Source organism: Rattus norvegicus, chromosome 2, assembly GCF_021556685.1.
Source record: "Rattus norvegicus strain SHRSP/BbbUtx chromosome 2, alternate assembly SHRSP_T2T, whole genome shotgun sequence".
Taxonomy (NCBI): Eukaryota; Metazoa; Chordata; class Mammalia; order Rodentia; family Muridae; genus Rattus; species Rattus norvegicus.
The window spans coordinates 175,117,796-175,143,175 of NC_141535.1; the positions used below are offsets into that span (position 1 = coordinate 175,117,796).

Genomic DNA, 25,380 nt, shown 5'->3' on the forward strand with positions numbered 1-25,380 from the left:
AGGTCTGGCAGGTAGGATCCTCTACTGAGCTGTCTGCCCATCCCAAGAAACTTTAAAAAAATTCATTAAAGTCATCTGTAGATATACAGCAAGCCCTGGTGTGGCCTGGGGTATACATGAGACAGGACAGATATATATCAGGGTTGGTCAAAGGTTCAATCCCCAGTACTTCAGAAAAGAGAAGTGGAGTATAGTCATGGAAAATACATGACTTTTGTCTAAGACAGGGTCACATGTAGCCCAGGACACATAGTAACTAGCTGAGGATAACTTTAAAAGATTTATTTATTTATTATATATGAGTACACTGCAGGTGTCTTCAGACACACCAGAAGAGGGCACCAGATCCCATTACAGATGGTTGTGAGCCACCATGTGGTTGCTGGGATTTGAACTCAGAACCTCTGGAAGAGCAGTCAGTGCTCTTAACTGCTGAGCCATCTCTCCAGCCCTGAGGATAACTTTAAACTGACTCTTCAAGTGCTGAGATTCTAGTTCTGTGTAGCCATTCCGGGTAGGTGTTTTTCTTTTGTTTTTGAAGTAGGGTCTTCCTATTGGTCTCAGACTTTTTGCCTTAGACTCTTAAAAGTGTTGGGAAGAACTGTGGGTCTGGTTCTAGAAAAGTGAGACCTTCAGGAGCAAGTCAAAGTTTAGGGAGCAGAGGTTACCATTTAATGCTAGTTAGCAACTTCTAAGTCCAAAGACAAGGTGTGAGGCAGGGGTAATGAATGGTGCACATCTTCTGTTGCAGCATTGGAGGCAGGTGGGGAATCAGCTCCAGGCCAGCCAGTTACATAGAACCTGTCTAAAAAGGAAAATGCTTTTAGGGAAGAATTATGACTTAAGATAGGTGCCTACTGTCCCTATAGTAAGCTCTAGGACTGGGTTCAGTCTGGAGCACCATATGATTAGCCCAGCACCTGAGAAGAATGAACGGCAGAAGCCAACTAACAAGTTTGAGTTGAGCTTGAGCTAAATGAGCCACTTTCAGAAAACAAAAGCATCTGAGAAGATGGAGGACTCTTATTCCAAGTCCATCTTACTGGGTTGCTGGTTTAGGATAGGCCAGGTGGGGGCTTGCCTTCTCCCTAAGGCTCAGGGCTAGAACAGTCAAACAGTTGTAGTGCTTTCTCACAAGTGGAGGTATGAGATCAATGACACATCTGATGCTGATGACTTCTGGAATTCTTTAGTAGTCGTACACATCCTAAGAATAAAGGTAATTTTTTCAGGCTATTCTAGTGACTGGTGAGTTTGCCCACTAATGAGATTTTTAACATTACAAACTGGACGGATTATAGGGGAAAGCCGCTTCAAAGTTATCAGTTATCAGCAGACTCAAGAATGAAAAGAAAATCTAATCAAAGCAGGAAGGTATGTGGAGTCAAATAGCAAGCTGATAAAAGAGATCTAGTCTCTGCTAAATTTTGCTAGGAATGCCTGCCAGTCCACGGATGGTGAGAGGACAGATGGGCAGTGGACACAGTCGAAATCTCCCCTGTATGCTCCACACAAGAGTGATTGCTAATTCTATATTGGAGGGACCAATAATCATTCTTTTCTCTGCAAAGGCGGGGCTGTTTTTTAATATGCCGTGTCATGGTCCCCCAAGCAGAGAAGAGCCAGGACATAAAGGTGATCTCACTTAGAAATGGATACCCTTTGCTTTGACTAGAAAGCCATAATTACCAAGAAAATGGAGCCATGTTCTCTGTGAACTACAACTCCCAGTGGCCTCCACGTAGAGCACGTACGAACATACGCAACAAATTAGCATATCTTTCGCCTTCAATTCCCGGCATGCCTCTCCCAGTTCGGATTTCCTAGAGTTGGCTAAATTTCCTGTTTCCAGCGCAGTTTGTAACTACGGACTACAGTTCCCAGACGCTGGGAGGCTCGTTTCGGTTTTGTTTTGTTTCGAGCTTCCTCAAATTAGACTACATCTCCCAGAAATCCGGTGGGTGGGGACTGCCGGCGTAGATAGCGCACGTGGAAAGAAAGTTGGTGGAAGGTGAGGCTGCTCGGTGACTGGGGACATCTGAAGGTGGATACTTCCTTTTCCTAGTCTTAAACTGGGGCTTGGGCTTCTCTTTACTAGGAAGTTGGAGCTATCCTCAGATCTGGGTGAGTCTGACAAAGGAATTGCTTGAGGCTATGACCTGAGTGAGGGCTTGTACTGAGAGGAAAGCCAGCCCCATCACGGAAGTGACATTAGGATCTAGGTTGTGTAGGGAACCAAAGGGGAAGATGGAGTGGGGGCGTGTCCGGGGACTAAAGGAGTTTTTAAAACAAGTAAAACAAGCAAGTAAGCAAGTAAGCAAGCAAGACAGCCCTCCCCCTCCCCCCAACACACACACTTGTGATGCTGCATGAACTAGGACAGGACAAAAAGGTTTTCCTGGATCTTGATGTTTGCATTCCTTCCTGGGTTCTCAGTTTTCGACTTGTCGTTAGTGCTTAGTAGTCAATGTATTGGATCTAGATAGAAATAGTCTCTGTGTTTCTCTAGCATCATGGTAACACTAGGCTTTCTCCCATCTCTTATCCTGAAATGTATAAAAAGGGGAGGAGTAGGGGTTGGGGATTTAGCTCAGTGGTAGAGCGCTTGCCTAGCAAGCGCAAGGCCCTGGGTTCGGTCCCCAGCTCCGAAAAAAAAAAAAAAGAAAAAAAAAAAAAGGGAGGAGTAGTTGTTCACTTACACAAAATGCCTGCCTGTCATATGTGAGTTCTCAAGTTTGATCACCAGCACCACACACACATACAAAGCACAAAAAAGTGACGAGATTATGGGCAATCTCTTCGCTGTTGTTAGGCTTCTGTGAGATGCTATTTAGCATGGAACCACACCAGTAGCAACTGTTTAGAAAGCTTACTGCCTGCTAGGCTAGCAGTCTACATTGAGCCTCTTTACTTTGTTGTTTTCGTTCAGATAGTTCTCCCATTGTAGCTCAGACTGATATGTTTTTATAAAGAGCAAGAGCTCTGTAAGGTGTGGTGGGAGGTGGTACCTCATGCTGAGGCATCTCTCCCTTCCATAGCAGCCATAAGACGGGTCTAGTTTGGAACAGATTTTGCTTGGGGGCATGGGAAGGGAGTTGAGAAGGAAGTAGAGTCGGAGAAAGAGAAGAGAAGTGGCCGGCCAGGAACTCCTTTAGGGGAGATGGAGAGAAAGAGGTCAAAGAGTCTGAGAGGCCAAACAATCCCTTTTATAGCAAGCCAGGCAGGCCTACCTGGCTGTTGCTAGGTAACTGTTGGGCAGAGCGTAGAAGAAATGACAACACAGACTATTCTGTAGGTTACTGTGTAGACTATGCTAGCCTTGAACTCTCAGTAATCATGCTGCTGACTCCCAAGGACTGATTCAGCACATTTAACACTTTACTTTACTCGTTTACTGGTTTTGTGTGTGTGTGTGTGTGTGTTTTGAGACAGGGTCTTACTATGTAGTCTTGTTGGCCCAGAGCTGAGGTCTACTGTCCATGTGCTGGGATGAAAAGCATGCCTTACTGAGTTCATCATTGGCCTTTTATGTGTAGGAGTGTTTGTCTGCATATATTTATGTACACCATGAATGTTCCTGTTACCCGTAAAGGCCAAAGTAGGGTATGGAATTGGAGTAATGGATGGGCCTCTGCAAGAGCAAAGCCTCAAGCCGCAAAGGTAGAGTCTTTTCGTTCTAATGTACCAAGTGCTGGTATTACAGCAGCGCACTACCACATCTTACCTTTTGAAAAATTATCCACTTAAAATGTACTTGCCCACATGTATGTGTGCATATGCATTGTTTGCATGCCTTGATGCCTGTGGAGGCCAGAAGGTGTTATCCCCTGGAACTGGAGTTACAGATGGTTGTGTGCGCTGGGATTCAAATCCAGGTCCTCACAAAGTTGTCCAAGCAGGTCTTGAATTTGTGAACCTTCTACCCCAGCCTCCCAAGTATCTGGAAAGCCTGGCTTAAAGCACTTTTTTTTTTTTTTAACCATTTAGTAATCCATTAATTTAGTCTGCTATCCAAATTTTGGAGTCTGTTAGCACATGCTTAAATAGAAAACTTAGGAGTCAACAACCTTTTGAGTGTGTGTGTGTGTGTGTGTGTGTGTGTGTGTAGGCTTGGAGTCCCTAAGTCTTAAAGAAAAAGCTATGCTTAGGAAGGAGTGGATAGAAGTGGGATATGTGTTGTGGGGTGTCGACCAGAGAGGACTGTTCCGACAGGGGTTCAAGCTAATAGGAAGTCTTTATTAGCCAGACAGTGACTACATTGAGTGTTTGGGATCCCAGTGTAGTTCCAAGCATTTTTCTCTCCCCCTTTTTTAAAAAAAATGTATATATATGAGGACACCATAGCTGTCCTCAGAAGAGGGCATTGGATCCCATTACAGATGGTTGTGAGCCACCATGTGGTTGTTGGGAATTGAACTCGGAAGTTCTGGAAGAGTAGTCAGTGCTGTTAACCCAAGCATTTCTCAAGGTTAGTTTTTAAGTACAAAAATCATTATTTTTGGTTGACATACTTCAATGAACAAGAATAGTGAGAAGCAAAACTACAGACGGCAAAAGGCAAGGTTAGTACATTAGAGATGTTCCCAGAGGTGTGGACTTCAATGGATTAGGTCTTTGTTTTCACTTTGGATGGTGGTGCTATGTACATGCTGAGTTGTTGCTAAGATCTGGGCCTATTACATAGGGACAGTGTAAGCTGTTTTTTTTTTAAATAGCTTTATTTTAAAGATTTATTTATTTTATGTACAGCATTCTGCCTGCATATGTGACTGCGGGCCAGAAGAGGGCACCAGATCTCATTACAGATGGTTGTGAGCCACCATGTGGTTGCTGGGAATTGAACTCATGACCTCTGGAAGAGCAGTCAGTGCTCTTAACCACTGAGCCATCTCTCCAGCCCTTAAATAGCTTTATTAAATCACAGTTCATTTACTTTTATTTTAAATACAACTTTTGATGTTGTTTTTTGTTTTTAAGATTTTTTTTTTTGGTTTTTTTTTTGGAGCTGGGGACCGAACCCAGGGCCTTGCGCTTCCTAGGCAAGCGCTCTACCACTGAGCTAAATCCCCAACCCCTTAAGATTTTCTTAAAATTTATTTTATGTGAGTACACTGTAGTTGTCCTCAGACACACCAGAAGAGGGCATCAGATCTCATTACAGATGGTTGTGAGTCACCATGTGGTTGCTGGGAAATGAACTCGGGACCTCTGGAAGAGCAGTCAGTGCTCCTTACCACTGAGCCTTCTCTCTCTCCAGCTCTGTAAGCTGTTTTTCCCTGATGTCTCACGACTGCTTGCCTTCAGGCTTTGTCCTAGCTTTCTTCCATTACCTGCTTTCCTCCTGCTCTAATGTTCATGTCTTCACGTAATAACTGTGGAGTGCTTTAGTGCCAAGCGCTCCTGAGATAGCAATCCAAGAGCTAGATAGTGGAGCCCCTGGGTGTTGAATACTGATGTCCCCATTGATGAAAGTTACAGAACTTCTTGTCTTCTCCTGTGTAAGGATAGCCTGTGAGGAGTGTCAGTGAGATGAAGTCTTCTATGCAAGAGACACATAGCTTTCGTGACTGTCCTGGGGCTGATGTGGTGCTGCACACCTTTAGTTCTGGCACTAGGGAGACGAAGCAGATGGATGTGAAGTTCACGGTCAGCCTGGTCTACACTGAGTTCTAGGTCAGCCAAAGATGCATAGTGAGACCCTGTCTCAGAAAACAAAAGCTCCTTTCTCGTTCAAATCTTCATCCTGTTTTTCTTGACTCAGCAGGCAAAGGAAGTTTTTGAGTCTTTCACTGGTGAGATTTCTCAAATCCAGTTATGAGGCTTTCAGCCTTGCTGGCCTTGGCATCCAAAGCCACTCTCTCCCCCCACTACCGCTATGGAATGAGCCGTCCAGGTTCCATAGCAGACAAAAGGAAGAATCCTCCCTGGAGCAGGCGGCGCCCAGTAGTGGTAGAGCCCATCTCTGATGAAGACTGGCACCTATTCTGTGGAGACATGGTAAGGACCTCAAGACAGAGGGACAGGAAGGCCAGTGGGAAACAACTTCCTGCCCTTGTCCTCAAATCGTCCTACAGGTGGAAATCTTAGAAGGCAAGGATGCTGGGAAGCAGGGCAAAGTAGTCCAAGTTGTTCGGCAGCGGAACTGGGTTGTCCTGGAGGGATTGAACACGGTGAGTTTTGAGAAGTCTTTTTTTCCGTCTGTCCCTTTTTCCTTAAGAGCAGCATGGGTAGGCAGAAAACTGGCTGAGGAGCAGGTTGTACAACTGAACTTGGGCTGTACCCATTAAGCATTAGTGGGCAAATCCCCATCACACACTTGTTTTCTGATCTGCCTTCTCTTGGACAGCATTACCGCTACATTGGCAGAACCAAGGATCACCGAGGGACCATGATCCCTAGCGAAGCCCCCTTGCTTCATCACCAAGTCAAGCTAGTGGATCCTGTGGACAGGCAAGCACAGGGGCCCCTGGTCCAGGTGCTTCTAACTCTTGAGTTCACACAGGTGCTGGGTATACCCATTTACCAATGAGAATAGTGTGTTGGATATGCTGGAACTCAGGGATCTGTTTCTCGTACACAATCTGTCAGTGACCCTGATGCAGACAAAAACAAAGGTGGTAACCCAGAGGTCCTTAACCACTGCTTTCACTTTTGGGTTGGAGGATGACACAGGCCCCAAGCTAGATTCATTTTTTTTCTTACCCACTAGGAAACCTACTGAGATCCAGTGGAGATTTACTGAGGCAGGAGAGCGTGTTCGTGTCTCTACAAGATCTGGGAGAATTATCCCCAAACCTGAATTTCCTAGAGCAGATGGCATTGTCCCTGAAACATGGACTGGTAAGTTGATGGGCAGGAAGAAGTTAGGGATGTGAGGTTTGAGAGGAAAAACAAAGTTGCTGGGGCTAGGAATGTACCTTGGTGGTAGGGTGCTTACCTTGCGTGCTTAAGCCCAACACTCCTAGGAATAGAGTTGGCAAACTCTTCTTCTGACTCAACAGATGGCCCCAAGGACACATCAGTGGAAGATGCTTTAGAAAGAACTTACGTGCCCCGGCTAAAGACATTAGAAGAAGATGTGATGGAGGCCATGGGGATCCAGGAGACGCGAAGATTCAAGAAAATCTATTGGTATTGAGCCTTAAGAGTACTGCTTCACCCTGAAGTCCACCCTTTCTTTCTAAAACACCAATAAAGAAGCCTTGGGTGCTGCTGCTGTCCACACCTCCCCTCTTCCTTTCCCAAGGGCTTGCATTTTGGGGAGCTTAGGCTTGGTGCAGCTCTTCTGCTTGTCAGGATAGACTGGGTGGGTGCTAGCCTTTCCAGGGACAGGTCCTGTGTGTTTGGGGATGGAAGCAAGAAGACCCTCTGTTCTTTTCCTATTTACAGAAACAGGAGTTAAGTCTTAAGAGTTTTAATAAATAAAATTACATGGTATTTATAGGAAAAGGAGCTAAGTCTTAAAAGTTTTATAAATAAAAATTCCACAGTATTACTTTCCAAGTGAAGGGAAAGAAAGGGTACAAATCTGAAGTCTGCAAAGAGCCAGAATCCCAGCAGGATACAGGGCACTCTAAAGGGTGACAAGGACGGCAGCTAGCCATACTGACACCTGGTGGCTTCAGACTGTCAGCTGTCTTCAGTCTCAAGAATGGAGAAGGCCTGACCCAGGGGCGTCTTGGTTGCCACCAGAACCAGATTTCTGGGAGACAGTTCAGGGCTGAAGATGGGCAACAGCTCAGCATAGAAGCCTAGGAGAAAATGTGAGGGCTAATTAGAAAGGAACAGGAGTCCCACCCAGGCTTTCTCTGCCTGTCCTGTAACACAGTTCCTTATTCCAAAGTAAGAAGACTCCAGAACCACTAGCTTGAGAGGCAATCAATGTGCTTTCCCAATCCCTGGGATGCTTGCTTAAAATCCATCTCATTAGGGGTTGGGGATTTAGCTCAGTGGTAGAGCGCTTGCCTAGCAATCACAAGGCCCTAGGTTCAGTCCTCAGCTCCAAAAAAAAAAAAAAAAAGAAAAAGAAAAAAAAAAATCCACCTCATTGGGGGCTGGAGAGATGGCTCAGTGGTTAAGGGCACTGACTGCTCTTCCAGAGGTCCTGAGTTCAATTCCCAGCAACCACATGGTGGCTCACAACCATCTGTAATGAGATCTGATGCCCTCTTCTGGTGTGTCTGAAGACAGCTGCAGTGTACTTATATATAATAAATAACAGTGTACTTATATATAATAAATAAATCTTTAAAAAAAAAAAAAAGAAAAAAGTTCTCCTCGTTGGTGCAGAAGAGGCCTGGGTTAAGAATGCTTGTTCTTTCAGCATCCTCAAGCTTGGCTCCCGGACCCACATCCGGTGGCTCGTAACTACTACAGCAGCAGCTCCAGGGGCTGGGACATCCAAAAGTAAGGGGCATGTGTACTACACATTTTAAAACCAAAACCTGTCTCGGGAGGTGCTGCTTTTAAGAATCTACATTTGTTGACAAATGCCTCACCTATCAGGTGGTAGCCATGCCCAGCAGACTCCAAGGACTCAAGGGAACCCCAAAACCTCACCTTGCTCTTGAAGATAGAGCATCCGGTCCAGCAGAATCAATGTCTCTACCAGTGGGGCCAGCAAGAGGGCCAAGCTGAAGAAGGCCACCACACGATTCTCTTGGGCCTGGTGGGCCTGGAGGGCAGCCTGATCCAATGGCAGCTGGGGGTCCAGACCCACTCGCTGTAACCCTTGTTGCACATATCTGTGGGACCAGCCATAAATCAGTTAGTTCTAGAAACTTTTACCTCCCACTTAAATTTTTGTCTAGAAGTTGATTCCTACTGTGATTTACTTAGTCATTTTAAAGTAATTTTTGCCTTGCCCCACACTGAGTACAAGTAGTCTTCCTAGCTTAGCCTCCGAGGCAGACTACAGCCTAGTCTAACATTTGTGGTTTGTGTGTTTGAGATAGAGTATCTCTATGGGCTCTGGAATTCATCTTGAAGTCCAGGCTGATCTGACTCCCAGGTGCTGGGATTAAAGGCATGTGCCACTAGGTCTCCCTGTTTTGTGTTTCTGAGACAGTCTCACTTATGTACCCCAGTCTGCCCTCAAAATAAAATGCCCATTCCTCTGGCACACATGTTCTTTGGCTATAGTAATAAGTGGAGATAGGTGGGGAGCCTCCCCAGACCTCACTCTTCAATCTTGAGTTCATGGACCCTGGGAATTCCTTGCACACCAGGCCTCCGAAGCTCAGGGCAGACTTGTCGGATGACTGCCTCCAGCGCTGCACGGAAGCAATGTGTTTGTAGGCCAGGCCCTGCTTTCTGTAATCTCTCCGCATAGTCCTCTAGAGCATGGCAGGCACCCTCCCGGAGCCTGTAGGGTAGTTCATGGCCAGGCAGCCCAGCTACCCACTGACTTAGTGGGTAGCTGCCAGGGTCACTGAGTTTCATGTAGCAGCAGCCCACCGAAGCCAGGGCCACCACTTCAGGACAGCAGCAGAAGTGTCTCAGTAAGGCAACACTAAGATCCCCACAGGCATGAAGGCCTGTGAGTAGCAGACGGGTACTACTCTGGCCTGGCATCTCCAGAGGAAGCAGAAGCTCCTCACACAGAGTTGTGGGGCTGACCCACTGAACCACGTGGTGGGGGCGGTGGCGAGGGCTTCTTTGCACCATCTATGGAGAAAGGAAAAACAGGCAGATGCAAAATTGGAAGGCTGTCCTCAAACTGCAGGGGGTCCTGGGAGTTATATAGATAACAAGCTGAGCACAAGAGTTAGACTCTGAACAGGGGATGAGATCTTTGTCACAGACTGTAGACCTTTTCATTTTCCATGTCATTTTTCTTTGTCTTTTGGGTAGCATAGGTGTGAGACAAGGTCTTTGCAGCCCTTTCTGACCTGGAGTTCAATGTTACCCAAGCAGGCAAATCTGTACAGATCCTATCTATGCCTTCCCAGTGCTGGAATTACGGGTACCACCATACCTAACTCAGCTTCCCTTTGGTTTCCTTATAGGTAATGAGTCTGTAGGGATATAGCTCAATGGTGGTGACTTCATCCCTAGCACAGCAAATAATATCTGGCCATATCATAGTTTACTATGAGCACACACTGGTATGAAAATTACACAAACCAGGGAGTGCCTTTGAGCTGTGTGGATCCTTTAGGGAAGGAATAAAAAAACCAACAGAAGTACGTAGGAGAAATTTGGAAGTAGAAAATGAGTCTTAACACAAAGGTCCAGCCAAGCACCCTGCTCCTTTAGTGCAGGCTGCAAGAAGAACAGCTTACCTTTGGGTGCCTCTTCTCCATTTTGTCCAGAGCCTGCAGGAGCTCCTGGTCTAGACGCTGAGCTCTCGCTACTAGCCTCTTATTTCCTTCAAGGCTCTTCACCATCAGCCCAAGCCCCAGAGACATGAAGCGAGAGAGGTGGCCCTGGAGTCACAAGGGAGGACAGCATTGTTCAGTGCCCTACTGACTTGTCACCCTATCAATGGTGTGGACAAACAGGTCCTGGGCTCCACCAAAGGCTTAATATTCTACTCCCCCAGCCACGGCCTCCCACTTGTCAGCACCTGCTTCCACAGGCACTCCACCTGCTTCCACAGGCACTCCGCCTGCTAATCTCCTTCCCTGGAGACTGGCTCACCTGGCCTGAGCCCACATCCACAACTTGGGTGCAGCCAGTAAGATCACTAAGCTTCTTCACCAACTGAAAGAAGAAGAAAGAAAAGTCTCTTCTTGGCATTGGCTCCTGACTCCTGAAGCAAATACTCAGAAGGATGGTAGGAGCCTAGATGGTAGGGAAACATTGAGGGTTCCACATCAATAAGAGATATGAAATCAGAATTGAGGAGAATGGTAGGTGTTTAGTGTCTGCTTGCCCCTTAAGTCAATGACTCAAAAGCAAAAGCCCTGTAGCCTATAAAACCAAAAATTGACTGCAGTGAACGGGAGTAGGAGGCACCCACACAAACCTACCAATCAACCCAGAAAAAGGACAGGAAAGCCTCCTAGCACCAACACAGAGGGTTCTAGCATGTTTGCTAAGGAAGGGCTTCTGAAATACCAGTTCGTATCTGCAGTATGGGTCAAACATCTTCATAACCCATAGGCTTTAGGAGTACTAGGCTCTCACAGTCTAACCTCCAGCAGTCTCCTCACCTCTCCCAGCCTCCGGATCTCATGCTGCTTCTTGGGCTTGACATGTTTCCGAAAAGGAGCTGTTAGCCGGGAGCTCTGGCTGGGGTTCTCCAGGAACTCTGATGGAGTGTGAAAGCCAGGTGTCCGGGTAAAGGCGAGGGCACAAGCTGTGGACTTCAGGGCCAGCAGGGTGAGTGGCCACACAGACCTGTACCTGAGATAGTCCAGCCCAGGCTGCTAGTGAATAGCCCACAATCACAACCTGAGTGCACCAGCTTATGACGTGGCTGCCCAGGAAGATGCAATGAGACATCTACACAAGGCTCAATTCAAGGCTCGGTGCTCTCGCTCCCAGCGCAGGGCTCCACCCTCTGGCTTACACATACCTGATCTCCTCCCCTTCCCTGGGCATCCCCAGCAACAGGGTGGCCAGCTCTGGTGGGTTCAGTCCGTCCAGCACTTCTTGCCATGCGTGGGGGAGTGTGCCCCACAGGCTGTCCGTGAAAAATTCCTGCAAGAGGAGCCAAGCAGTTGGTTCTTTTTTTTTTTTTTTTTTTTTTTTTTCGGAGCTGGGGACCGAACCCAGGGCCTTGTGCTTCCTAGGTAAGCGCTCTACCACTGAGCTAAATCCCCAGCCCCAAGAGCCAAGCAGTTGGAAGGACTCCATGACCATTCCCATTTTCTCAGCCCCATCTCAACGCTGCACCTCATCACCTGCCCTTTTTTTTGGCACCAGTGCGGAAGAGGACAAGATGCCTGAGTCTCCTGCTCATCTGTACCAAGTGGCCCCACCTCCAAGGTGCCCATGTGGTAGACTGCACTCTGCACACACCTCTCATTAATGCCCCACTTATTTGTGTCTTTCTCCATTTAGTTTCTTGTTTGGTTTGTTGGTTGGTTGGTTTTTTCAAGACAGGGTTTCTCTGTGTAGCCCTGGGTGTCCTGGAACTTGCTCTGCAGACCAGGTTGGCCTATGCCTCTGTCTCTCTGGACGTGTGTGCCATCATGGCTTTGTTTGTTTGTTGTTTGTTTGTTTGTAGACAGGGTCTCTCTATGTAGCCCTGGCTGTCCTGGAACTCACTGGGTAAAAGGCTAGCCTGGAACCCACAGAGATCTGTCTGCCTCTGCCCTAAGGCACACACCACAATACCTGGCTTGACCAATTTTTAAAAATGTATTTATTTTTATTTTATATACACTGGTTTTTGAATACATATATGTCTGGATGAGGGTGTCAGATCCCCTGGTACAGAAGTTAAAGACAGTTGAGCCACATGTGGTTGCTGGGATTTGAGTTCAGGACCTCAGGAAGAGCAGTCAGTACTCTTAACCACTGAGCTATCTCTCCAGCTTGACCACTTTTTTTTTTTTAAGTCATGTATCACTAACATGATCAATGACTGACTACAGCATTAACAGGTAACCATTAGTAACCTGCTATTTTATGGTCCAGACAGCTATGTATTCTGAGTCATTCATTTGTTCTTTTAAAATTCTGGGGCTGTGGGGGCCAGGTGTGGTGTCTATTATTAAAGGATCCCAGCATTCAGGTAGTCCAGAATAGTGAGACCCCATCTGAAAATAATCAACTAATTAAAAAGCCTTACTAGGGGCTAGTGAATCAGACTCTGGTCTCCACAACCCTGAATGGCAAGACCACCTGTTCTGTCACCTGGTCAATGGCTTCCAGCTGAGCAAAGTAGCACACACATTTCCCAGCACTCAGGAGGCAGAGGCAGGAGGGTTTCTGTGAGTTTAAAGATCAACCTGATCTGTTCCAGAACAGCCAAAGTTACATAGAACCCACCTCAAAGTGGGGGGAGAAATCTGGTGCCTTATTTAACAGCAAAATCTATTGTAAACTTGGAGACAAGAGTCTTGTTCCTGCAGAGTTTACTTTGTAAAAAACAGTTGGCAAGGTTGGGTGTGGTGGTGCACACCTTTAATCCCAGCATTTGGGAGGCAGAGGCATTTAGATCTCTGAGTTTGAGGCCAGCTTGAGGTACAGAGTGAGTTCCAGGATAGCTAAGGCTATACGGGGAAACTCAGTCTTGAAAAACCAAACACAAGAATTTAACAGTGGAGGTATAAGTCAGTGTTAATGAGTGCTTGGTGAGCATGCACAAGGTCTTGGGTTCCATTTCCAGCATTGTAAGCTAATGCAAATAACGATTTTAACATAAATAGCACATGCAATAAAACACTAACAAAGAGCTTAGTGGAGAACTACCTCAATACTCCATAGAGAAAAGAAAATTGAGTTGACACCGGTTCAGAGCTGTCATGTAAAGAAAATACAAGCAGAAGAAAATACTTGGGCTGGAGAGATGGCTCAGTGGTTAAGAGCACCAACTGCTCTCTTCCAGAGGTCCTGAGTTCAATTCCCAGCAACCACATGGTGGCTCACAACCATCTGTAATGGGATCAGATGTCCTCTTCTGGTGTGTCTGAAGACAGCTACAATGTACTTATATATAATAAATAAATCAATCTTTAAAAAAAAAGAAGTAAACACTCACACACATATATTTTTACTATTCTGAAAACACTTAAAACAAGTTTTTGGGGGGGGCTGGAGAGATGGCTCAGCTGTTAAGAGCACCTGACTGCTCTTCCAGAGGTCATGAGTTCAATTCCCAGCAATCACATGGTGGCTCACAACCATCTGTAAAGAGATCTGATGCCCTCTTCTGGTGTATCCGAAGACAGCTACAGTGTACTTATATATAATAAATGAATAAATCTTAAAAAAAAAAAAAAAACAAGTTTGGGTTTTGTTTTTTTTTTTTTTGAGACAGGGTCTTAATATGTAGTTGTTGCTGGCTTAGAACGAAGGAGACTGCTTGTCTCTGCAATCCAAGTGCTGGAATTAAAGTGGTACATTACCATGTCCCAATTCAACGTTTAAAATATTTTAGTGATACTTATGAGATTTAACCCAGGGTCTCATACAAGCAAGACAAAACTTTTAAAATGCATTTTGATTATTATGTGTATGTGTTGTTTGCAGGTGCCCATGGAAGCCAGAGGAACTAGAGTTACAGATGGCTGTGAGTTACCAGTTGTGTGAGTGCTGGGGACAGAACTGGTCCTCTGAAAAAGCAAGAAATGCTTATAACTACATAGACATCTCGATAGCCCTAGACAAGCATTTACTCCAGAACAGCGGTCCTCAACCTGTAGGTTGGGACCTCTTTGGGGGTTTACATTTCAGATATCCTGCCTATCAGGTATTACGATTCATAACAGTAGCAAAACTACAAAGTAGCAACAAAAGATAATTTTATAGTTGGAGATCACAACATGAGGAACTGTATTAAAGGGTTGCAGGATTAGGAAGGTTGAGAACCACTCCACCCCCAAGCCTTGTAGTGCTTTTCTATGTGTATGAGGGATTGGGGAATATGAGACGAGTCTCAACATTCATCTGAGCTGGCTGCAAATCAAGACAATTCTTCTGCCTCAGTAAAGAATTCTTCTGAGGGGTAAAGATTACAAGAAGGTAACTTTATGTATGTCTGCCCTGTTTTGTCCCCCACCCCCACCCCCTTTTAAGGTAACATAGTCCAGTCCAGGCTGCTCTGGAACTTGTTTTGGAGCCCAGGTGAACCTTGAATTCCCGATTCTCCTGCATCTAGCTCTCAGGTGCCAGGATTACAAGTGTACACCACATTTGGTCAAGTACTTCCTCTTCACCAGACCACTCTTTATTGCCTTTTAGTGGAGGTTATGCTCTGGAAAATCTCGGGGATTACAAATAACCAACTAAAATTTAAGTATTAGAGACAGAAGGCTGGGTAGGAATTATTCTAGTTTTCAGCTTTTCTCATAAGGAAGAGATAAAAGCTTTGCAGTGGGCTCCTAATCAACCCCACCATAAGAAGCACCCCGCCCTCAGCCCAGTGGCCTCACGATAATGTAGGCGTCCAGGATGGAACGGTAGAGAGCTAGGACGCGGGTGAGGTCCACAGCCAGTTGCCTTCTCTCCTCACACGAGAGGCCATGGGCTGAGACGCCCGGCATCCTGTGGCTTGACTGTCGGTGCAAGGAGGGAAGAGGTGAGGAGACACAAGGTCGGTACCACGAAAGCATGCAACCCAAGTCGGGCTCAATTCTGCAGGGTCAACGCAAAGCAAGAACTCCAAACCCTCCCGACAACACTTCCTCGGCAATCGCGTCCAATTACAAGTCTAAATAACGAAGCGCATTTGGCAAACGTCACGGTTTCCACTGGGCAAAGCCATTTGCGCAGACGCAGGGTCTCGATGACGTCACAGAAGCGCGCCCAGCACCAGCTTACTGCGAGGCGGTCAACTGCAGGTCCCGCCCTCCCTCCCGGAAGTGGGATCACCGTTCCGGCGCGCTCTGTTCCGCTTTCCGCGGCCCACCACCTTCGAGTTGTACCTCCACGGGGCCCGAGGGGCCGGGGAGCGCATCCCGCCCCCGCCCCCACCCACGCCGCCACCGCCGCCACCACCGTTGCCACTGCTCACTCACTCCGAGTCCCTGGCCTCGCTGCCTGAGGTGGGGGCGCTGCGGGCGCGTGTGCGCCGGCCGCCTTCCCGTTGCCGCCCGCGTTCTTGCCGTCCGGGCATACGTCGACGCGCGCCTGCATCCGGCTCCGGACGCTTGCGATTTTAGTGGGACCTAACTTGGAGGTAGGTATATAGGTGTTCGGGGATGGTTGGGGGACCGTCAACAGTGGCGGAGGTGTCCTGTCTGGATCCTCCTCCACTTAGCTCCTCTGCTGTGTGGTGTCACAGGTTCTTATGTTGGGGCCAGGCAAGGTAGATCGCTCCTCCACGTGGAGCCTAGGGAGAGCGATACCTGGATTTGCTCTTCATTTTGTAGCACGTTGAGGATTCCTGGGTGATCCGGAGGACATCTCAGGACTGGCAAATGTTCTTAGAAGTTTCATTTCTCTGCTGTTTCAGTACGCATTTGTTTTGACTACGATAGAGTTCGATCTTTGTGGACCCCACACCCTTTTATCTCCAGCCTTAGCATCCTCACTTTATGTTATTGGTTTTCTTTGTGTGAGTGTTTTGTTTGTATTTATATATGTGTATCGTTTAATTGCCTGGGGCCTACAGAGATCAGAAAGCATCTAATTTTTCTGAAACTGGAGATACAGATGCTGTGAATTACTACTACCATGTGGGTGCTGGGAACCGAACTTCACATCTCTGCAAGACCAACAGGTTATAACTACTAAGTCATCTCTCCAGCCCCAGCATCTTTAGTTTTTAGAATGACACAGATCTGGAGAGGGGAAACAACCCTTTTAAGATCAACCTAAGGGTGAGTTGTGGGGGCTTCGTTAGTTATCCAGGCTTTGGGCTTGCAGAATTGGTCACTTAAGTCTTCCAGAATTGGTCTTCTTTTTCTCTCAGGCCTATGGTGCAAGTATCAGGATTACTTTTGCCCCCAAGGCTAATTGCAGATCTCCTCATGTTGAACTATGGGATTCCACAGAGAATGAGACTCTCATCCTTTTTCCATCAGTGAGCCACTCTTCCCAGCTTTCTCCCACCATCCACTGACCTCATGTCTACCATACTCCTGAATTTGGACTTTGGGGAACCTTCGAAAAAGGCATTTGGAGGAAATGCCAAACATCAACGTTTTGTCAAGAAGCGAAGGTTCTTGGAACAGAAAGGATTTCTGAGTAAAAAGAACCAACCCCCTAGCAAGGTGTCTAAATTAAACTCAGAACCTCCAAAGAAAGGGGAAACTTCAAGAGTAGATAGCATTTCGAAGATCCTTTCATGCCTAAAGAAGAAGAAAGAGGCAGCTGCCTCCAAGAGGGACTCAGAACAGTCCAAAGACAAGAAAGCATCATTGTCATGGCTGACCCCTGCTCCTTCAAAGAAGACTGATTCTGTTGTGGCTAAAATAGATTTGCTTGGGGAGTTTCAGAGTGCCCTTCCAAAGCCTAAGAGACGCACCCAGAAGAAGGGCTCTAAGAAGCCCTTGAAAAAGAAAATTGCTACAGAAAACTCCACCCAAACTCAGTCAAAGGATAAAGGCTCCAACAAGAAGCCCTTGAAGAAAAATGCTGTACAGAACTCCACCCAAGCTCAACCAGAGGATAAGTGCCCTAAAGTCCCTCAAAGCTTGCCAAGGAAGATGGTGGCAATAGACTGTGAAATGGTGGGCACGGGACCCAAGGGGCGTGTGAGTTCCTTGGCTCGCTGCAGCATCGTGAATTACAATGGAGATGTGCTTTATGATGAGTACATCCGCCCCCCCTGCTATATCGTGGACTACCGGACCAGGTGGAGTGGCATCCGGAAGTGCCACATGGTTAATGCTACCCCCTTTAAGACTGCTCGGAGTCAGGTGAGGAGCATGGGACAAGACGGAGAGAGGTCCAGAGAGGACTTTGAATAAGTAATATTCTGGGGAGGCGTCAAAGGATGGTAAAGGGAGGGAGAATAATGTCACATGATCAAGAAGGCTTCCTGTTGGAGTAAGGAATTGTTTTTGTGGATGCCATGACAAAATACTCAGCAAAGGAATTGAATGGATTTATTTGGGCTCGGAGTTTAAGGATTTTTTTCCATCACAATGCAGACATTGTGGCAACAAGAGCAGGATGTAGCTACTGAGGAGTCAGGAAGCAGAGAGAAGTAAATACTGACTCCTGTTCTTTTTTTATTCAGCCTAGGACTCCGGCCAATGGAATGAATAGGTTATTTTGTTTTGTTTTAGTTTTTTTACACGGCTCTTCCCACTTCAGCTAATGCAATCCAAAGCTCACAGACATGCTCAAATTTGTCTTCTAGATAATTCTGTCAAGTAGACAGTACTATCACAAGTCCACCCCTGTCAACTTATGACTAAACATGATACTTTTAGCCAAACCTTCCATCCTTGGTCCTCATAAGCTCATAGCCATCCAGAAATACAAACTGGATTTAGTTCAATTGCAAAAGTTTTCATAGTTTCTAACAGTCTAAACTGAGTCTCTGAAACTTAGGCAGACTCTTAACTGAGAGCGCCATCACATCAGAAAACAAAGGCTGCATGTGGTGGAGCACACCTTTAAACCCATCCTTGGGAGGCAGAGATAGGCATCTCTGAGTTCCAGGTCAGCTACAGTTACATGGTGAGACCCTGCCTCAAAAACAAGTTTAGAGATGCCTCCTTAGGTAAAGTGCTTACAGCACACGCATAATGACTGAATCCAGAACCCATAGAACCCAGCTGTCTTAGGGTTTCTATTGCTGTGAGAAAACATGACTAAAATCAACCTTAAGAACAAAGAAAGGGTTTATTTCAACTTAGAGTTATAATCCTGCATGAGGAAAGGTAGAGTGGGTACTCAAGGCAGGAACTCCATGGCAGAGGCCATGGAGGGATGCTGCTACTAGCTTGCTCCTTCCTGGCTTGTTTAGCTTGCTTTCTTGTAATAACCTGCCTGGGGGTGGCACAACCCATATCAACCACCATCAAAAGAGAAGGCACCACAGACTTGTTGTCTATTGACCAGTCTTGTGGAAGCACTATCTCAAGTAAGATCCCCTCTTCTCAGGTAAATGTCTCAAATTGACAAAGGAGTTGACCCCTGTCAGCTTAACAAACATTTTAAATCATAACTTTCCTTTTTTGTTGTTCCCAAGATGTCATATTAATATCAACATCACAATATAAAACATACTCCAGACTTTAAAAGTCTCATAGTCTTTAAGAATTCAAACACTTAAAAAGTTTAAAGTCTTATAAATATCTAAAGTCTTTAGAATTCCAAATTTCTCTAAGGTCTCATAACTATGGGTTCTTGTAAAATCAAAGACAGGTTAAATGTTTTATTTCAAGAGGAAAGACCCAACATACAGTCAAAGGAAATTAAACTGAAGTCCAACATTATGAAGTTTAAGTGTCACATTCTGAGACGCACAATCTTCTAGGATCTGAAGGGCTTGCATGGTACACACAGCCTTTTTTTCTAGGCTCAGGCTAGCTCCACTCTAAAGTTGTCGCAGTCCTTGGTGGTCATCCAGTGGTGATGGGGTCTCCACTGCAACAAGGCCCCTTTACCAATAGCCTCTCCTGGGCTTTCCTCAGGGACTGTGTGATTCCTAGTAGAAGTGGGCCTTCTACTGCAACCAGGGCTGCACATCACCAGTCCCTCTCCATGATCCAATGATGACTTCAAAAGCAGCACCAGACTGGCGACTCTTACGTGTTAGCAGTTTTGACTGCCAGCATGGGATGCAGCCTTGTCCCACTCTGGAACAGAGGTTCTGTGTGCTAGAAGATTTCACCTAAGTGATGTTTTTTTTGTTTGTTTTGTTATTTTCGTTTTTTCAAGACTCATTATGTAGTTCTATCTTATAACTCACCATTTTTACCAGGCTGGCCATGAACTCACAGACTCTTCTGCCTCTGCTTCCCAAGTGCTGAGAATGAAAGTGTGCACTGCTATGCTTGGGCCTTAATAGATTTTTTTTTTAAGATTTACTTTATCCATATGTATGAGCACACTGTTGCAGTCTTCAGACACACCAGAAGGGGACATCAGATCCCATTACAGATGATTGTAAGCCACCATGTGATTGCTGGGACTTGAACTCAGGACCTCTGGAAGAGCAGTCAGTGCTCTTAACCACTGAGCCATCTCTCCAGCCCCTTTAATAGAATTTTAGGGAACTTTTAACCTTCTCTCTGAAACTTGACAAGCCAGGCCTTCATCCTCTGCACTGATCTCAGCATTATCCTAAGTTCTCACAACAGCTCATTAGCTTAGACAACACTTAATGTTTTTTCCAGTACCAAATTCCAGAGTCCTTTCTCAGTCCTCCCTAAAACACATGGTTAGTGTTATATCAGCAGTACTTGACAACCTAGTACCAATTTCTTTCTTAGCGTTTCTACTGCTGTGATAAAACACCATGACAAAGAGCATTTGGGGATGGAAAGGATTTCTTTTACCTTGCAAGTGTAGTCTAAGAAGGGAAGTCAGAACAGGAATTCAAGGCAGAAACCTGGAGGCAGAAACAGAAGGTCTTGGAATTGCTTACTTCCTTGCTCCCACCTGGCTTGCTTATAGCACCCAGGACCATAGGTTTTGTGGCTTAGCTGCCCATGGGCATAGCAGGGAAAGACAGCAGGGCAAACACCAGAGCCTCCAGTTCCATGTCCAGCTTCCTGCACTTGTCATATTATTTGGACTGCCAGGTCCACAGGTAGGCTGGCCCTTGCACCTCTACTGTCTGTGGCACACAGAGCCCCTCTGTTGGGCTAGCTTCACTTTGTACCTGTAGTTTTCTTGACAAATGTACTGTGGTTCTAGAATTTCCAAAATTCCAGATTCTCCATTGTAACTTAGGTTTCACTTTCACAGCTTTGTGCAGGAGCCTCCTTGAAAAGGCACCAATCCTGTCACACATGGCCTGGCCCTTAAATGGCCTTCATGTAAGCCCCCATGACTCCCTTATTTTTGAATTTTTTTTTTTATGCCCTAAAAAATCAGTGCCATGTGTTGCAGAGTTTTGCTTCCAGTTCAAAATGTAGCCTGGTCCACTTAAACTAAAGTTGTAAGGACCTCTGTTTGCTTTGGTTAAAGATTAATTGAAAACTTTTTCCTAAGTGCTATTTGGCATTCTCCATTTAAATGAAGTGAATCTGTGGGCGGGGTCTTAGCCTATGCACTTTCCCCCTTATCCCAATGGAATGGTGGTATCACTTTTCACACCCTGTAACTTTGAATGTACGGCATATAGTCCTTTCCCCACCAAACTATTTTTCCCCCGTATTTTAATATCCTACTTGCTCCCTCTCCCTGTGGATGTGGATAAGAGTGAGCAGTTGCCTTTGCATAGCCTTGAACAGTATACCCTGTGTAGAAGTATCTTCTGCTAAATTAGTCCCATTACTCTAGTTCTTTTCTAACCTATAGCTCTAAACTGCTACATTCCCTCCCCAAAACCAGTTCCAAAGGTCTAAGAACCACATGATCAGAGTCTAACTGTTCTACTGCTATGAGGAGACCATGGCTAAGTCAACTCTAAAAAAGAGAAGGTGTTTACTTGGCTTACTCACAGTTTCAGAGGGTTCATCTGTCTGTGATTGTCATGGCAGGAAGTAGACCAGCATGGCTGGAGCAGTAACTGAGAGATTAACATCCTGACCCACAGATGACAGGCAAAGAGAGACAGACATTGGGTTTGATATGGACTTCTGAAACCTCAAAGCCCACCCCCAGTGACATCTCTCTGCCAAGACCACACCTAATAATTCCTGAATAAGTCACAGACTGGGGGCTGAGCACTTAAATACATGAGCACATGTTGGCCATAGTCAGCTTTATCACAGCAATAGCCTCACCCCTCGCTACTATTTCTCTATATTACTTATTGTTGTGATAAAAATAGTTTAAGGAATAAAGGGTTTATTCTGGCTAATAGCTTTATACTTCAGTTCACCATGGCAGCAGGAGTGTGAGGCAGCTGGTTACTACCAACGTTTAGGGTAGGTCTTCTACCTTAGTTAACTCAGTCTAGACACTCCCTCACAGACACCTCTAGAAGTTTGTCTTTACCTGATTCTAGATCTTGTCAAGTTGACGAGATTAACCACCATAGGAACGGTAAAAGTCAAAGCACCCTGGAAAGATGGCTCAGCAGTTAGAAGCCCCTATTGCTTCTAGGAGGACCTGAGTTCAGTTCCCAGTACCTATGTGGAGATTCATCTTCAACCATCTGTAATCCCAGTTCCAGAGATGCTCTTCTGGCCTCCTTGGGCATCAGTCACACATGAGGTGCACATGCATATAAAGTCAAACTTTTTTTAAAAAGCTGAATTGAAGCATTAATTATATTGGTTGGTGAGATCTGGGTGGCCTGTAGTAAGACATAAAAGACACAAGGTTTGTAGCGGGATTATCTTTCCTCACTGCTAATAATAAAGGAGTGGAGGTAGGGTAAGAGCTGTGAAGGACATGAGAGCCTGCTGGTCCTGGGAAGCCACCAGAGGGCGCCATTGGTCTGCTTTGCAATTGAGGTCCTTGCTCTTTTCTATTTCCAGACACACTTTCAGGGATTCGTGTAGCCCAGACTGGCCTCAGACTGGCTTTGTAGCTAAGGATGATTTTGATCTTCTGACTATTTTGTATCTATCTCCTGAGTGCTATGATTATAGGCATGTGCCACCACACCTAGTTCACACAGAGTTGGGGATACAGCCCAAGGCCGAATGCATGCACCAGCTGAGCCACGTCTCCAGCCCCTCGGATGAAGGAGGTTTATTAGAGATGAAGTAGCTAGGTGTTTTTAAAAAGTCAGGAAGTACCAGGCATGGTGGTGCACGCTTTTAGTCCCAGTACTGATGAGGCAGGGGCAGGTAGAGCTTTAAACTTGAGGCCAGCCAGGACTACACAGTGAGGTTTACAGTTGAGCAGATGTGTGCGAGAGGTCACTTCGGTAAGGGCAGACGAGGGCCGGATGAGATGAAGATGGTGCTGGGTAGGAGACTGGAATAGCACAGACAGCAAGCAAATGCTTGTTGATTGAACCTTCTCGGGCGAAGACACACTATGTGGTTTTCATCACGAAGCATTGCACCTTCCTTAAGCTGGGGTTGTGACTCTTAGATGAGCCCAGATGCATTACTAAGTGGGTCCCCTAAAAGCTGTGCAGGACTGTTGCTGTTTTCACAAACCCATTTTGAGTATGGCCTGCAGAGCCTGTAAGATTTTAAATTCTGAGAAGTTAGTTGGACTCAAGACAAGTATCCAGAACACCCCACCTGCAGCTCTACTCCTATCGCTTGTTTGCTTTCTTGGCTTTCCCCTCGTTTATTTTGTGAAGATGGGGTGTGTCGTGAGCTGAGGGTAGAGTTAGAGGATAGCTTGTGGAAGTTGGTTCTCTCCTCTCATGCACGGCTCAGGGATCAAATGCAGATCATCAAACTTGGTGACAAGAATCTTTACGTTCAGAGTCCATCTTGCTACCTTTCCCCCCTTGAGGCAGGTGTCATGTGTCCCAGGCTAGCCTCAGACTTTCTGTGGAGCAAAAAGTGACTTTTAACTGGAGTTCTTCCTACTTTGACCTCACAAATATAGGGATTGGGCCTGTGCCAACGTGCCCAGGTATTGCAGTGCTAGAACCCAGGGTTTCACATGTGCTAAGCAAGCACTCTGAGCACATTCCCAGATCCAACCCTGTTTGGGTGTTGTTTGTCTTTGTTTTAAGATTTATTTGCCAGAAGAGGGCATCGGATCCCATTACAGATGGTTGTGAGCCACCATGTGGTTGCTGGGAATTGAACTCAGGACCTCTGGAAGAGCAGTCAGTGCTCTTAATTGCTGAGCATCTCTCCAATCCCACCAACCCTGTTTTTGAGACAAGGTCTCGTGTAGCTCAGACTATGCTGTAACTTACAGTCTGCCTGCCTCAGCTTTCTTATGCTGGGATTGTAGGTTTATATAACCTTGTCTAGTAATTAACTTTTTTGTAAAGATTTATTTTTAATTGTGTGTTTTCACATGTGTGTGCAGTACCTTTGGAGACCCTGAGAGGGTGTTAGATCCTCTCAAACTGGGGTCACAGGTGGTTGAGTCCCCCTATGTAGGTGCCAGGAGCTGAGCTCTAGTCCTCTTGAAGAGTACATACTCTTAACTACTGAGTCATCTCTTTAGCCCCATGATCAGCAACTTTATGTTCCGTAGGAGACTGAAGGAAGCAGCTAGGGATAATGGCCAGTGGTAGGGTATTTGCCTGGCATATACAAGGCCTCGGGTTCTTTGGGGATGATGGGCCAGAGGGAGAATACTGATAACTATTGTTGGGATGGAAATTAATAAACATGTAAGGAACCTCTGGTGATATAAATCTAAACAGGATTATATAGCAGTTCTCTAGGGAAAGGAGAGGGCATTTCAAGACAGGTGAGGGTGGAGGTGGTGGGGTGATATGTTGGTGATAGCTGTGTTGGGCCTTCAGGATATAAGGAGCTCCACCTTTGAGAATGGCTTCTCATTACCTCATTATGTGCCCATTCCAGATCTTGAAGATACTCTCAGGGAAGGTAGTGGTAGGACATGCCATTCACAATGACTACAAAGCCCTACAGTACTTTCATCCCAAGTCCCTCACTCGAGACACTTCCCAAATACCGCTCCTCAACCGGAAGGCTGACTGCCCAGAAAATGTCACTTTGTCACTGAAGCATCTCACCAAGAAGCTGCTGAGTCGGGACATCCAGGTAACTTCTCTCCAAGTGCCCCCACCAACCGTCACCCAGTAGTCTCCCTGTCTGTAAGGAGAAATAATTCCTGAGTACTTTATGGACTGTACCAGATGATACAGTGGGAAAAGAAGGCCGCTCAAACATTTAACTTGCTTAGCAGTCAGGACAGTGGCCACAGAATGTGGAGCTGTGGGTACATGTCACACAGAGAGCATTTAAGGAAGAAGACTCAGAAGGCTTGTCTGAAATGTCCTGCTCTGCTGAACTTAATATGACACAAGCACTGTCATAGGAGTGAATTGGCTTTCCGGGAGGGGAACTCAGCGATGTGCTAGGAGGTCCCCAGTAGACTCCTGATAAAATTCATAAACTGTAAAAGATAAAGGATGGATGACTAGCAGGCTACAGGGGGTCCAGAGTTGTCTAGGAAAAGAAATAGTTTTGGTCTTCATGTTCTTTTCCCCTTTAGACTGGACTAAGTGGACATTCCTCGGTGGAAGATGCCCAGGCCACATTGGAGCTGTACAAGTTGGTTGAAGTTGAATGGGAACAGCATCTGGCCCAGAATCCTCCAGAAAATTAGCAGTCCCAGGGAGACACATGCAGTAAACCAACCCACAGTTCTGCCAGCTTCTCACCTGTAGAAGCTGGAATCATTGGGGAGAGGAGCTTGACCAGAGACTTAATACCCATTGAAATTTCATCTCAGCTATTGTGGTCACTGTGTGTTAAGTGTCTCATGGAAGGGGAAAGCCTTCATGTTAAAATCCACCTCTAGGTCAGGCAGAACGCCCAGGCTTGTAATCTCAGATACTTGGGAGGCCTAGACAGGTTATAGATTTAAGGTCTGCCTGGACTACAGAATTAGTTCTAGGCCAGTGAGACCCTGTCCTAACATAAGAAGAGGGCCAGGAGTAAAGCCCGGTGCTAGAACACTTACCTAGCACATAAACCACTAGATACAGTCTCCAGTGTGGGGTGGGGGATAGTAGAAGGAATGGGACCGCAACTGTTTACTTCTTTAGTGGTGCTAACCACATGTCACAGTGCT

The 25,380-nt window shown here is 46.1% G+C and overlaps 3 protein-coding genes across 19 annotated transcripts; 2 read left to right on the forward strand and 1 right to left on the reverse strand.

The window, feature by feature from the left end:
* The first annotated feature begins 1,956 nt into the window (after window positions 1-1,956).
* Mrpl24 (mitochondrial ribosomal protein L24) lies at window positions 1,957-8,020 on the forward strand. Of its 6 annotated transcripts, none has more exons than XM_087619610.1 (6): window positions 1,957-2,124; window positions 5,762-5,997; window positions 6,075-6,170; window positions 6,347-6,450; window positions 6,710-6,840; window positions 7,002-7,222. In XM_087619610.1, exons 2-6 carry the CDS (start codon window positions 5,815-5,817, stop codon window positions 7,136-7,138), a joined length of 651 nt encoding a protein of 216 aa, XP_087475736.1. In that variant the 5' UTR covers window positions 1,957-2,124; window positions 5,762-5,814; the 3' UTR covers window positions 7,139-7,222.
* Window positions 4,700-15,748, reverse strand: Mettl25b (methyltransferase like 25B). Of its 11 annotated transcripts, XR_015665538.1 has the most exons (10): window positions 15,633-15,748; window positions 15,048-15,170; window positions 13,366-13,413; window positions 11,522-11,646; window positions 11,157-11,309; window positions 10,642-10,704; window positions 10,284-10,427; window positions 9,177-9,666; window positions 8,560-8,744; window positions 7,399-7,751 (listed from the first exon to the last, which is right to left on the reverse strand). XR_015665538.1 is itself a non-coding variant. In XM_087627190.1 (9 exons), the coding sequence occupies exons 2-9, from the start codon at window positions 15,156-15,158 to the stop codon at window positions 7,630-7,632; spliced, it is 1,428 nt and encodes a 475-aa protein (XP_087483316.1). In that variant the 5' UTR covers window positions 15,159-15,170; window positions 15,633-15,748; the 3' UTR covers window positions 4,700-7,629.
* Isg20l2 (interferon stimulated exonuclease gene 20-like 2) lies at window positions 15,496-25,039 on the forward strand. Of its 2 annotated transcripts, none has more exons than XM_087627217.1 (4): window positions 15,496-15,793; window positions 16,641-17,477; window positions 24,144-24,344; window positions 24,799-25,039. In XM_087627217.1, the coding sequence occupies exons 2-4, from the start codon at window positions 16,683-16,685 to the stop codon at window positions 24,910-24,912; spliced, it is 1,110 nt and encodes a 369-aa protein (XP_087483343.1). In that variant the 5' UTR covers window positions 15,496-15,793; window positions 16,641-16,682; the 3' UTR covers window positions 24,913-25,039. The 2 variants fall into 2 exon arrangements, with proteins under 2 accessions (XP_087483343.1, NP_001007742.1); NM_001007741.1 differs by having other exon boundaries at window positions 15,552-15,793; window positions 16,529-17,477; window positions 24,799-25,037.
* The last annotated feature ends 341 nt before the right edge of the window (window positions 25,040-25,380 follow it).

Coding starts and splice junctions, on each gene's coding strand:
- Mrpl24 (XM_087619610.1), top strand. CDS start 5,815: ATGAGGCTTTCAGCCTTGCTGGCCTTGGCATCCAAAGCCACTCTCTCC. Junction 5,998..6,074: donor ACCTATTCTGTGGAGACATG/GTAAGGACCTCA, acceptor ATCGTCCTACAG/GTGGAAATCTTAGAAGGCAA. Junction 6,451..6,709: donor CTAGTGGATCCTGTGGACAG/GCAAGCACAGGG, acceptor CTTACCCACTAG/GAAACCTACTGAGATCCAGT.
- Isg20l2 (XM_087627217.1), top strand. CDS start 16,683: ATGTCTACCATACTCCTGAATTTGGACTTTGGGGAACCTTCGAAAAAG. Junction 17,478..24,143: donor TTAAGACTGCTCGGAGTCAG/GTGAGGAGCATG, acceptor TGCCCATTCCAG/ATCTTGAAGATACTCTCAGG. Junction 24,345..24,798: donor TGCTGAGTCGGGACATCCAG/GTAACTTCTCTC, acceptor TTTCCCCTTTAG/ACTGGACTAAGTGGACATTC.
- Mettl25b (XM_087627190.1), bottom strand. CDS start 15,158: ATGCCGGGCGTCTCAGCCCATGGCCTCTCGTGTGAGGAGAGAAGGCAA. Junction 10,705..11,156: donor AGATCCGGAGGCTGGGAGAG/GTGAGGAGACTG, acceptor TTCTTCTTTCAG/TTGGTGAAGAAGCTTAGTGA. Junction 8,745..9,181: donor CATGAACTCAAGATTGAAGA/GTGAGGTCTGGG, acceptor CTGGTCCCACAG/ATATGTGCAACAAGGGTTAC.